This window comes from Berghia stephanieae, chromosome 12 (assembly GCF_034508935.2).
Source record: "Berghia stephanieae isolate SIO BIC M18660-M18661 chromosome 12, UCSD_Bste_1.3, whole genome shotgun sequence".
NCBI classification, from domain to species: Eukaryota; Metazoa; Mollusca; class Gastropoda; order Nudibranchia; family Aeolidiidae; genus Berghia; species Berghia stephanieae.
Genome location: NC_088371.1, coordinates 2,517,265 through 2,529,764, shown reverse-complemented (window position 1 = coordinate 2,529,764; position 12,500 = coordinate 2,517,265). Strand labels below are relative to the sequence as shown.

The 12,500-nt window shown below is 36.1% G+C and overlaps 1 protein-coding gene across 6 annotated transcripts in view; it reads left to right on the top strand.

Annotated features, from left to right (window-relative positions):
* The window catches only part of LOC144958195 (uncharacterized), a 91,515-nt gene that overhangs the window by 56,118 nt on the left and 22,897 nt on the right, over window positions 1-12,500 (top strand). For all 6 annotated transcript variants that reach the window (XM_078889997.1, XM_078889996.1, XM_078890001.1 and 3 more), the window contains one exon: window positions 10,125-10,178. In XM_078889997.1, the coding sequence (XP_078746123.1) occupies window positions 10,125-10,178 (54 nt within the window). The remainder of the gene's footprint in view (window positions 1-10,124; window positions 10,179-12,500) is intronic.

Sequence of the window (12,500 nt, the reverse complement as noted above, 5' to 3'; positions counted from 1 at the left end):
GGACTTCCTGAAAGCCTAATACCTACATCCTTGAAGTTCCAAGTTTGAGAATTTTTTTTGCCAAAATGAGGTTCAACTTAGTCGATCAATATTTGAAAAATTAATTTTCTGGCCAAATTTGTTTATTTATTTTATTTTAGAGCTGAGCCTATTTAGGGATCATCGTAATCGATGTGTTCAGTCAGTGAATGTCAGTGTCGTTCATCATTTAGAATATCATCAACATTTCGTGTTATTGTATCTTAAATGTTAACTCTTAACTAGTGAATAGTTTTTTTTTTTTTGTTTTTGTTTTTTTTTATCAAATTGAACAAATTCGAAAGCTATTCGCAAATTTACGAAAACTGGTTGGTAATTTTGAGTTTCTTCAAATCCACATCGATTGAAGACTCCAAAGAGCCCAAATTTGTTGTATTTGTCAACGTGTACAGGTTTATAGGTCTGATATGCAAAATTGTTATGGGCTCACTATGACTAAATTTGGATGAATTATATATATTTTTTGTGTAGTAGATATAAGCTAGAGCCTGTTCAGATCTGCTTCAGAGTTTCAAAAATGTCAATATTTCCATTTAGCTTTTGTTATTTCTGCTGCCATTTTGTCTGGTTTTCTTTGTTTCGTTTTTTCATATTTTGATTTTTTAATGATCAAAAAAAAAAAAAAGAGAATTCTACAAGTTTGCTTGACTTTTCTTTCCATATTAGGCGACAATAGCTGTGAGTATTTTTGGTTTGATTTCGAAGTGTTTAACTATCTCACTATTTCATTGTGTGTTTTTTTTAAATTCTATTTTCCAACACAGTCTTCATTTTGATTTTCATAGATGTGACTTGAATAGAAATTATATGAAACATCGAATGAAGTGCATTGAGCATGGTAAATCCCTGGGCAACGCTCTATATAAATGTTTATACATTTTTTTTTTTATTTTAAATTTTCAAATACTGTTCGACAAAAACGATTCTCATCTTGCCAAACACTCGCAATCAAACATGGCTCATGTAAATGTTGCTGCTCGAAGCTCGAAAAAATAAATAAAAATGTGAAATTGAATGTAAGCTTCAATGTAATGTACGAAAACAAAGAGAATGGACGTTTCTGGTTTCCCCTTTATCAACAAAACAGGATGAATGAAACACTATAAACGAATGAGATAATGTGGTAGTGGCGTTGTTAAGATGAATAAACAATAACATTCAATGTTCGTCTTAACAACGTCACTATCACATCATCTCATTCGTCTATAGTGTTTCATTCATCCTGTTTTGTTGATAACGGGTAATTCCGAAATGTCCATTTTATCTGTTTTCGTATAATAAATTGAAACTTACATTCAATTTCACATTGTTATTTCTTTCAATCAATCCTGGGCCTTGCAGTCTGCTGTCCAATGGAAGAGAAGATTGAATAGCATGTCAAGTCATTGTGGCTGTGTGGGGTTGAGACGTAAGGGCGGGGGGGGGGAGAGAGAGAGAAAGAGAGAGAGAGAGAGAGAGAGAGAGAGAGAGAGAGAAGGGGGGGGATGAGAAAGAGATTTATTAGATTTTAACAAGAATTGAAAGGAGAGAGGTGAGTGTGTGAGAGAGAGAGAGAGAGAGAGAGAGGGGGGTGGGGGGCAGAGAGAGAGAGTAGAAAGAGAGTAGAGAGAGAGAGAGATAGAGAGAGAGATTGAAGAGAAGATTTGACACGAATTGAAAGAGAGTAGAGAGACTTTAGAGAGAGAGAGAGTAGAGAGAGCAGAGAGAGAAAGTATAGAGAGATTAGAGAGAGAGAGAAAGAGATTTTCTATCGCAAGTATCGTCACCTAGTATCATAATCTCCCCCCACCCCCTCCCACCAAAAAGAATCACCAAGTTATACTTCCTTTTCGATAAATCCATACAAATTATATTATAAATAACTTCAAAAATAATGAAAGGAATTTTCAAGTGTTGTTTTGTGTACAAGAATATCCCGGTCTGTGTTAGAAATAAATTCAATAATAAAGAGTTTTAGCAACACACTACGTAATACATAACACAGTTTTATCACGTGACGGGCCACTTATAGAAGGGTCAATATTTTAAAGTCACGTTGTTAATCAACACGAGCTCATAGAGTCCTTGCGAAATAACAAAATACTGGGATCACTGCATCTTTATATCCAAACATAAAACTCAAAATGACGCCTTACTCGATATTTTCCTCATCTCAAGAAATGCATTTATATATTATGATAATTATCTATCAAGAAATGGATAGCTGATCCTTCTATGTTTCTAAAATAACTGCTTTAGCAGTGCAGTCTTGACCTAGGTGTGATCCAGCCCCTTTAGAGCGTAAGAAATTAAAGACCAAAACACATGTTCGAGAGGTATTTTTTCTCTGAACAATTTCTGCTTTATCTCTATCCGAGTTTCTCGTCATCGATACGATACTGCCACCACTGTCCTCTAACTTTGACATTTGACACGAAATTGACAGAGAAAATTCCTTTTATTTGGAAAGTATTTTTTCACAAAAATAATGTTTACATTCATTCTTTTGTACTTTATCTTTCTTTGTCACACGTTCCCCTTTCTCAATTCGCTATTATCGTGAATATAGACGCACCTAAACAGAAGTTGATTAGACTTTTACTCACATTTTACAACACAAAATTATATAGATATCATTCTTTTGCACCTCTACTTGCTGCCAAATTGTTCATTTAGGATGACTCAAAAAATGTGTTTTAAAATCTAAAATATTCGATCTGTACATAATTAAATGATAATGATATTGCGTAATTTATATAGCGCCTCTTTACACCAAAGGTGCTCGGAAGCGCTTATACATATTTGCACATGCGATTATATAGAGTCTATGTCATTCAATAAAATCAATAAAATCAACACAAAAACTGAAAGGAAATACTCTGTCTTTAAAGAGTCTTTAACCTTCAAACAATTTATTTTCAAAATGAACACCTTGTTCTAAAGTTTCCATAAATCTTTCAAAACTTTTTTTTTTAATATTTCAAAACTTCTGATTTATATTTCATCTAGAAGTGATTTTCTCCCTTTCTTTCAGAGTATATCAATTTTGTTTTCTTTCCTTTTCCAGTCTATCATTTTTAACTTTTTAAATCTTTACACATGCTATACAGGCACTATTTCTTTCAGATACAACCATTTCAAGACATCTATATAGTTTTTTTTTTCTATAATCTTTTTTTCAATATGTACGTTAAGTATGTAAACCTTTGACGGTGCCAGACATTTTTTTGGTGTTTGGAGCCATCGTCGTAAAACACGCCAATTTATTATTTTTTTAATCAAATTTATTTTTACTAACTAAATTCTCATCTTCTTCTTCTTCTTTCTACTTACAATTAAAATCAAATAAAAGACTAAAAAGTAATACTATTCTTTTAATATAAAAAATATGATTATACAATTTTGGCCACAAATACAATTTTGAAAACGGTGAATATCTCGTGAATTAGAGATTGCCAAATTAATATTTTGAAAAGAACTAGTCTTCAACAAGTTTCTGTCTCTATTTATTTCGTTTCAGCTTATAATTCTGGCGTTTTTTACGATGATGGTACCAACTATTACACCTACCACTGACGGACGAAGGACGAAAGGACAGCGGAAGTGACGTTTTTTGACAAAAGATAACCCCCCTGCTGTGATGCTGCTGCGTGCTCCATTACGCCTGACGGAGGACGTGACCTTGAACTTTGACTCTTCACCTCTGTTGACCTTTGACCTACGTCCTAGATTTATATATATTTTTTATTTGTATTTCGTTTCGTTTGCTTGTTGTTTACACTGTTGTTGCTAGGGAACGAATGTTTCTTCACGCTGTGATTGGTCAATCCATATACAATAATATTTGCATGTTGTAATATAAATGACATTTTAAAATGAACAACAAACCAAATATTTTTCTTTCTGCATTGCGACAGTACAAATATCATAAGGTGAAAAGGGGGTGAGTGGGATATGGATGTGTGTGTGTGGGGGGAGGGGGGAGAGAGAGAGTAGTGTATTATTTAGAGAGATTTTGTGTTTAACAAAGGAGGGGGGTGGGAGGAGTTTATGGGGGTGTTGGGCTCATTAACAGTGACACCAGGCATTATCGGAATGACATGTTAGGTTTTTTTTTTGTTTCCATTTGAAGACTCCCCTTGGATTTTCTAAAGGCCAAATCATACGACAAGACATGCTGTGATGTATCTAAAATCTGACATTAAAGGTCCGGTCACATGCTGGCTTCGAAGTGGCTTGTTTTGAATTGGATAAACTTTAAAAACCCAAAAGATTCTTTATTTAATGATCTCTTGTTTTAATTTTGGAAACTAGTTTGACATATTCTAACGTTTTAGTGTTATTGTTTTAGTGTTATAATTGTCATTTGATTACCATTTTGTAGGAGGAAATGGATCATTATTGTCAATAATCATTAATGGATACTAATGGATTTGTTGAGTGTTTTTGTTTGAATGAGGATACATTAATGACATGTGTCAGGTGCCAGTTGGAATCACAGCTGGAATTGGTTGCTAAAAGCTGTCTTTAGAAACTATATATTTTTATATATTGATATTGCATTAGGTTAAAAAAATGAATTGCTAGGAGTTGAGGAAAGGAGAGAGGGTGGGGTGGTTGTTTGTGTCAATGAGAACAATGACGTAATGTGAAAAAAAAAACATGTATTTAAAATTTTGGCCAGAAAACTCGTCCTAAATGACACTTAATTTGTCAAAACTTCTCAAACCTGGGACTTGGTTTGAGAGTTGTTGTTTTGTTTTTTTTTGACAAGATAATGGACATTTTAATCGATCGATATTTGAAGGACGAATTTTATGGCCAAAATTTTTAATTTTCAGTTTTTGAAAAATGCTAAATTTAAAAAATCACAGTTTTGTAGCAGAGCTCCATCACATAAATATCTCCTTACCGATTATTTTCAGTATTTTCCCAAAATGCCAGCAGCAGAAACATTGTTTTTCTTTTCTTTTTTTTAACTCAAACAATCTCTCTACAAAAGAAGACAAAGACCATTCTTCAAAGTTTGTGATGTACAAAATAAATCTGAATAAGAAAAAATGTATATTTTGTCGTAACAAATATGACGATTTCGGTTTAGGTGGTAAGGAGAGGGTTCTATATTATTTAGTGTCAGGTTTTGGACCTATTGAGGCGATTTTGATCATTCGTCATACTTATGAATATTGTGCGGCAATAATATGGATCTTGTGGTATGACACTCGCCTTCGGATCGGATGGTCCTGGGTTCGAGTCCCGGTCTGAGCGACGTATGGTATAGTTGGGTTCTTGGAAAAGCCTTTTTACATACATTTTCTCACCGTACTCAGGTGTGAATTTGACTTCCTGGCCATTAACAACATAATCTTTGACAGAATGAAAATTGCAACATCGCCTAACATGCGTCATGTATCTTTGTTACATGTGCTAAGTGTTGCTATTGGTTAGGACCCATTGTAAAGCGCTATGAACTCGTTTAGTGGATATTGCTTTTTACGAATGCTCAATTTAAATATAATTTAGAGTTATTTCCTCATGAGAATCACGAATTAATTAATTTTTAAAATTTGAAGTTGGCAGGTCTATAATACGTCATCATGACAATTCGTGAATTAACAATCCGGCTATTAAATATGTTTGGTTTAATGGGGGGGGGGGGGAGACATATATTTTCACCGGAAATACTTATTATCAATTCTGTAGTGCGGCTATGCGGTCGTGTGGTATGACACTCGCTTTCAGATAGAAAGGTCATGGGTTCGAGCCCCGCTCGGCGCATAGTTGAATCCTTAGAAAAAGGTTTTTACTCATATTTTCTCACCGTACTCATGTGTAAAATGAGTAACCATCCGTTAACAGCGTTGTCTCTGTCGGAAAAATATTATAATATCACCTAACAGGCGTCATGTCTCGTCCTACATGTCAAGTGTTGCTGTTGGCCAGGGACCACTTGTAAAGCGCTTTGAGCACGTTTATTGGATATAGAGCTATATACAAAAATCAACTTCTTTTTTATATTTCATACGATAAGGTAGGTCGCCCCAAATATGTACGCCTTGTCTATACCTCAAATTCTAACAGTTCTAATTGGATAGTGGTTTGACTGTTTGTAAAACTCGATTATTTGACGTCTTTTGATTGGTTTGATATAAATACATGTGACGTGTAATCGGTTAACCTAGTTAAATAACCGAAAATAGACTACGGAACTCCCTCGCCCCAAATATGTACGCTCATGGCCCAAACCCGTACACGGCTTGTCCCAAATTTGTACAGCATTAAATTTATAGTCATATATATATATATATTATATATATATATATATATTATATATATATATATATATATATATATATAAAGTTTATATTTTGACAATAATGTGGTAGGATTTCAGCCTCAGTTTATATAAAAAGACAAATTGTGTGGATGTTTCGGGTTTCCCCTTTTATCATACAACAGAAAAAATCAAAATATTTATAAAGGCGTGATAGTAATGGTTCTTGAAACGGTGTTACTATTGGTTTTGAACCCCTTGTTGTTTTTAGAGCCACATTTAGTGGATATTCACTGTATTAAATGCTGAAATCTTGAAAATAATGTGATCATTTTGGATACTTTGCTTAACAGTTCGGATTTGGGGCGAGGCGTGTACGTTTTTGGGGGGGCATGGGGTAAAGTGGCATGCCCCAAATCCATATGAGGGAGAAAAAATACGCTTTAAAAGCTTTTTATATTTATTTTACTGACAAAACACTTATGTAAATGACAAATCTAACATCTCTGCTTATCATTGAAATCAAAATTGTGTATGAGTAATAGAGGAAAATATTGTTACAGAATCGATTTATTATAGATAGTATGCGCTTGGCCAAGGAGTTCACAACATTGCCATCCGGAAGTATAACGGACCAACACACAAACTCTGTGTAACCATGAACTTTTATAGTCTGGTTAATACAGTTAAGTGAGAACAACTCACAAACGCGGATGGCAAAATCAATAACAAAGGCCTGAGTGACGTCATCTGCATACTATCTATATATAGTATGCAGATGACGTCACTCAGGCCTTTGTTATTGTTCTTGCCATCCGCGTTTGTGAGTTGTTCTCACTAAACTGTATTAGCCTGACTATAAACGTTCATGGTTACACAGAGTTTGTGTGTTGGTCCGTTATACTTCCGGATGGCAATGTTGTGAACTCCTTGGCCAAGCGCATTCTATCTATAGCCTGACACTAGAACGGACGAACAGTTTGACGTTATTTTTAGGTTTTTGCAGCGTGTCTAGTGAGTTGTGAGTAGTTCAAGGAAACGAGCTTTTCGAATACAACTCACGATTTTTTTGGTCATCAGGCGAGAGATAGAATGAAATTGACGTCACACGGGTCTTTGTTATCGTATATTTTTTTTGGAGTAATTCTCACTTAACTGTATTAACCTGACTATAAACGTTCATGGTTACACACAGTTTTGTGTGTCGGTCCGTTATACTCTCGGACACGAGCTTCATAGCCAAATACTATCTATAAGTGCGAAGGCTACGGCCTGACACGAGAACCTTACAGTTTATCGTCATTATTTATTTTTGTGCACCGTCTAGTGAGTTGTTGTTAGTAGAGCTCAAAGAGACAAGTGATCCCATTGGTTGAACTATTGAATGCAACTCACGATTTGATTTCTTTTGCGGCAAAGCCTTGTCTTTTGACGACATTTTTTTTGGTCAGTGTCAGGCTATAAGTTAACGATGGCTACGATTTGAGGTGTGTATTGATTCGGGGCGACGTACCTTAATTTTACTACTTGTATTTCAACCACTGAATATTGTCTTGACTTGTATGCGCAAATTCCGTCTTATTACTGCACGTAAAGCGTTTATTATATGGATCAGGTGTTGGGGATAAAAAAAATAATAAAGGGTGATGGGGGGGGGGGGGGGGGATGTTGTGAGTTTCCAAACGTTGTGGAGAATCTGTGTACTTTATCTATTTGTCTATTTGACCATTTTGTCTTATTCAAATAACCTAAATTTATACTTCAATATCAAAATGAACGTTTTATAAGGATAAGCAATTTCATTCATAGTATTTCACCGCCGCTGTGATACAATAACAATATGTCACATACTATTCCATAATAGATGTATATATTATATTATAAGATTCTATAAAAGTATATTATAATGCTATTAGATGCATTTTCAAAATAAACATTACCAACTGCTCATGAAATATAACTTCAAAATGTTTCGTTTCTCTTCTCTCAAGACGCTTTTTAACTCACTCAGTCCAAGAGATTTTTGCTACTTTTCAACACTGGAAAAAAATGTATTAAAAATGAGCATGTACCTAGTTAGTTTTATTCAACTATCATTAAAATGTATAAACAATAGCTTTGAAACTACGCCTATAATTTGTCTCAGAAAAAATGTAATAAATAGACATGGGGTAAAAGTAACCCGGGTAAACTACGGATATAGTCGGTGTTAGGGTTGAGTGAGTTAAACAGTCGTTTATTTCTTTGTATCCCTAATAATGTTGATGATAAACTACATCGTCATAGCGTCAAAAACTGAAAAGCGCTTCACAATAGACAAATAAATAACCACGCCTCTCGGACAGTCGTCATAATGTAAACAATGGGTAGTGATTGGTTAACATAAGAAACTGTCGATAGTATGCGTCTAAGTAAAATACCCACTGTTCTACCGCTTGATCAATAGAACCAACACAGAAAACTATATGTATACTTAAATGTTTATAATTTGATTTAGAAAATCGTGTGATTACTAGTCACTCATTTTGTGGTTAAAAACAATAACAATGATCAGAGAGAGGCTGGTTTCATTCACGTTATTGTTTATAAACAACCAACTATGTTTGTCCGAGCACGTGTGACGGTGTGTCACTAATTCCATATTTTGATTGGTCGAAGATCTACCTGTTAATTGGCTTCTCCAACATGTTATTCACATCTCGACTCATATAAAACTCACACATGCCAGTATTGGGTGTGGAACACTGGTATTTTTTTTTAAACCCTACAAATTTGATACTGATGAATGTCGAAATATACCGAAACCCACCGAAATCCACCGAAATTTACTTAAATATACCAAAATCCACCGAAATCTATCGAAATCTACCGGAATACATAAAAATCTACCAATATAAAACAAAATCCACAGAAATCCACTCCAGTGAGGAGTGAACCAAAGGCAATGGGAAGTGCCAACCAATGGGGAGTGAACCAGATAATATGGGAGGTGGGCACCAGTGGGGATTGAACTGGAGACTATGGGATGTGGGCACCTGTTGGGAGTGAACCAAGAAATATGTGAGGTGGGCACCAGTGGGGAGTAAACCAGAGACTATGAGAGGTGGACGATTCTGGAAGTGAACCGAAGGCTGAGGAAGAAGATACCTTGGGTGGACAAAAGTGGGGACAGAATCTGGGACTGTGGGAGGCTGCGATTGAACCTGGGACGAGGGGAGGTGGGCACAAAAGGAGAGTAAATCTGTGATCAAAATAATGGAATTCGGACACCAGTGAGGAGCAAACACGGGACTCAGAGATATGAATACACATGAATATTGAGTGAACCCGGGGCTATGAGAGGTAGGAGTTAATGGGGAGTGAAACTAGAACTGTGTGATTAACTAGGTGATTTCCAGAGGGGAGTGAACCCGAAACAACGAGGGATGATCAAAGGACTATAGGATGAGATACAAGTGGCGTGAGAATGTGAGATGTGGCCACTACTAAGGAGTGAACCCAAGGCTCTGCCCAGTAGAGAGTGACCCCAAATCTAAGTGTCACAAGTGGGGATTGAACTCGGAACTAGGGGATGGGTACATAAGCTGGGAGTAAACCTTGGACTATGGAAGATGCACACCAGTGTGGGGCGTACCTGAGACTCAGAGAGGTGGATACCAATGGAGAGTGAATGGATCCAGGGTTGTGAGAGGTGGATACCAATGGAGAGTGAATGGATCCAGGGTTGTAAGAGGTGGATACCAATGAAGAGTGAAGGAGGTAATCGAGGAAATACTATATGTTATTTGATAATTTACCTTATTATCCCCCTTTGATCTTTGCTATTTTTCAGCCTTAATGCCCAGACGACCTCAGAGGGCGGGGAAACCGAACAGAGCTCCGGCAGGTAAGTTGTTTGGATGAACTGGCATTTCAAGAAATTTGACAAGATAAAAAAAAGTGAGCTTTTATATAGCGCAATATCCATTAAAGCTCAAAGCGCTTTACAAGAGGTCCCTGGCCAACAGCAACAATTAACATGTTGGACGGGACATGACGTATATTAGGCGATATTGCAATTTTTTATTTATTTTTTTTTTTTTTGGGAGGGGGGGGGGGCAGAGACAACGCTGTATACGGCCAGGTACTCATTTTACAGCTTAGTACGGTGAGAGAATGTGAGTAAAGAGTCTTTTCTAAGGACCCGACTATGCATCGTGCGGGGCTCGAACCCAGGACCTTCCGATTCGAAGCGAGTGTCATACCACTAGACCACATAGCTGCACAAAGATTTACTTGATACAGTACCAGACAAAACAGCTGGTAAAATACAAGAAAAATATAAACACGACCAAAAAAAACCTTTCATATACCTATTGTGGTCTTGTGGTATGACACTCGCTTTCGGATCGGAAGGTCCTGGGTTCGAGCCTCGCTCGCTCGGCGTATAGTTGAGTCCCTTGGAAAAGGCTCATTACTCACATTCTCGCACCGTACTCAGGTGTAAAATGAATACCTGGTCGTTAACAGCGTTTTATCTGTCGGAAAAACAAATTGGAATGTCGCCTAACAGGCGGCATTTCCCGTTCTCCATGTTACGTGTTGCTCTTGGTCAAGGACCCTTTGTAAAGCGCTTTGTGCACGTTTAGCGGATATTGCGCTAAATAAAAGCTCTATTTTTTTATTTTTTTAAATCTGCTTATTAACTGGCGTTCCACGTTCAACACAAAAAAGAATCTGTTAATGATAATTTCTTCTTGCACTATGATCATTGATCTGTTCTTTTTAAATTTAAATAATCATAAATTTCATTTCTACCAGTTATAAATCGTAACGTTGAACAATTCTCTTTAAATGTTTAAATTAAAACCCGTCTCCGTGTCAAAAAAAGAAAAAGAAACTATGCATAATATTCGTATTTCAATTTTATACTTAACTTAAACATTTGTATTAAATACAAATATCTCACATTTAACAATTATGAGTTGTATCAATATGGTGTCTCGATAAAACATTGGAACTATCAGACGTATATGTTTGTATACAGTGTGTCGTTTTCATTCACATCCAAAAAAAATAACAAAATAATTAGTCCTTCAGAGCCATTGGGCTCATGGAGCCAGAGTTTATTCCGGTTTCTATAGCGTGAACCGGGCAAAATCAATTGCTTTCTACCCGTTGGATAGGACACTAGTCAATCGCAAAATACTTTCCGCCAAATCTAACAGACCCAGCAACCCAATTACTGTTGGTTGGACAGTGGGGGGGGGGTCTCCAATAATCTCGACTGCACCGGGTTTGATCTTGGTCTCTTTGCGTGTGAAGCAAGTGCTCTACCAACTGAGCTATCGGGTCCTCCCATTCACATCTAAGTTACGTATGTTAAATATTGCATGAAATCACGAAGAGTTCCATCCATGGATATGTCTTTGAAGCAAAGTAAAAATGTAATGGTGTCACCAATATAGTTTTGATCTAATACTCAAATCATTCTGACTTTCCACAGTCACTGTTTCTAATCACGTATTAACGATGCACCATTAACAACTTTCCAATAACATTAACTATTAACAAACATCTAACAAAAGGATTCAATAGTCTGATGTCACGTCCGCCCAGCAACCAGCAGCTTGGTTCTAAACAAAGAAAATCGGTAATTTTTATTCTTCATGCTGGCGAGAACTTTTTCACATGTCGTGTGATCAGAATGTATAAAAGTCAAAACATGATCAGATTTATAATGTTTTTCTCCTCTGGATACACTTTTACGCTCGTCGGAAAAGATTTTCATAAGGGCGTCCACCATTGTTCCGATAGTTTAGAACTAGTTACTACTAAGTTACCATGCGTCATTACAAGGGAAGTGACATCACGACTGTTGAAGCCTATTATTATAACTCACGAAATGACCAAAATATCTTTGCAATCATTTCTAATGTATAAAAACTACTAAACTCTATGAAATGTTCATGTAACGTCCATTTTGATTACACAATCTACAAAGTTATATTGACGTTCCCTTTTTTTTTGAAAAACGACACGTTTTTAAAGTTTTGGCCATAAAAGTCGTCCTTCAAATTAAAGATCGATCGATTAAAATGACCCTATCTTGGTCAAACCCTCTCAAACCTGGGACTTCATGGAAGTGGGTAGGAGATTGTAATAAATTCTCAACTTAAGGAGTTTTGTTCTTTTACCTAGATGGAGGTTATTTTAATCGATCGATATT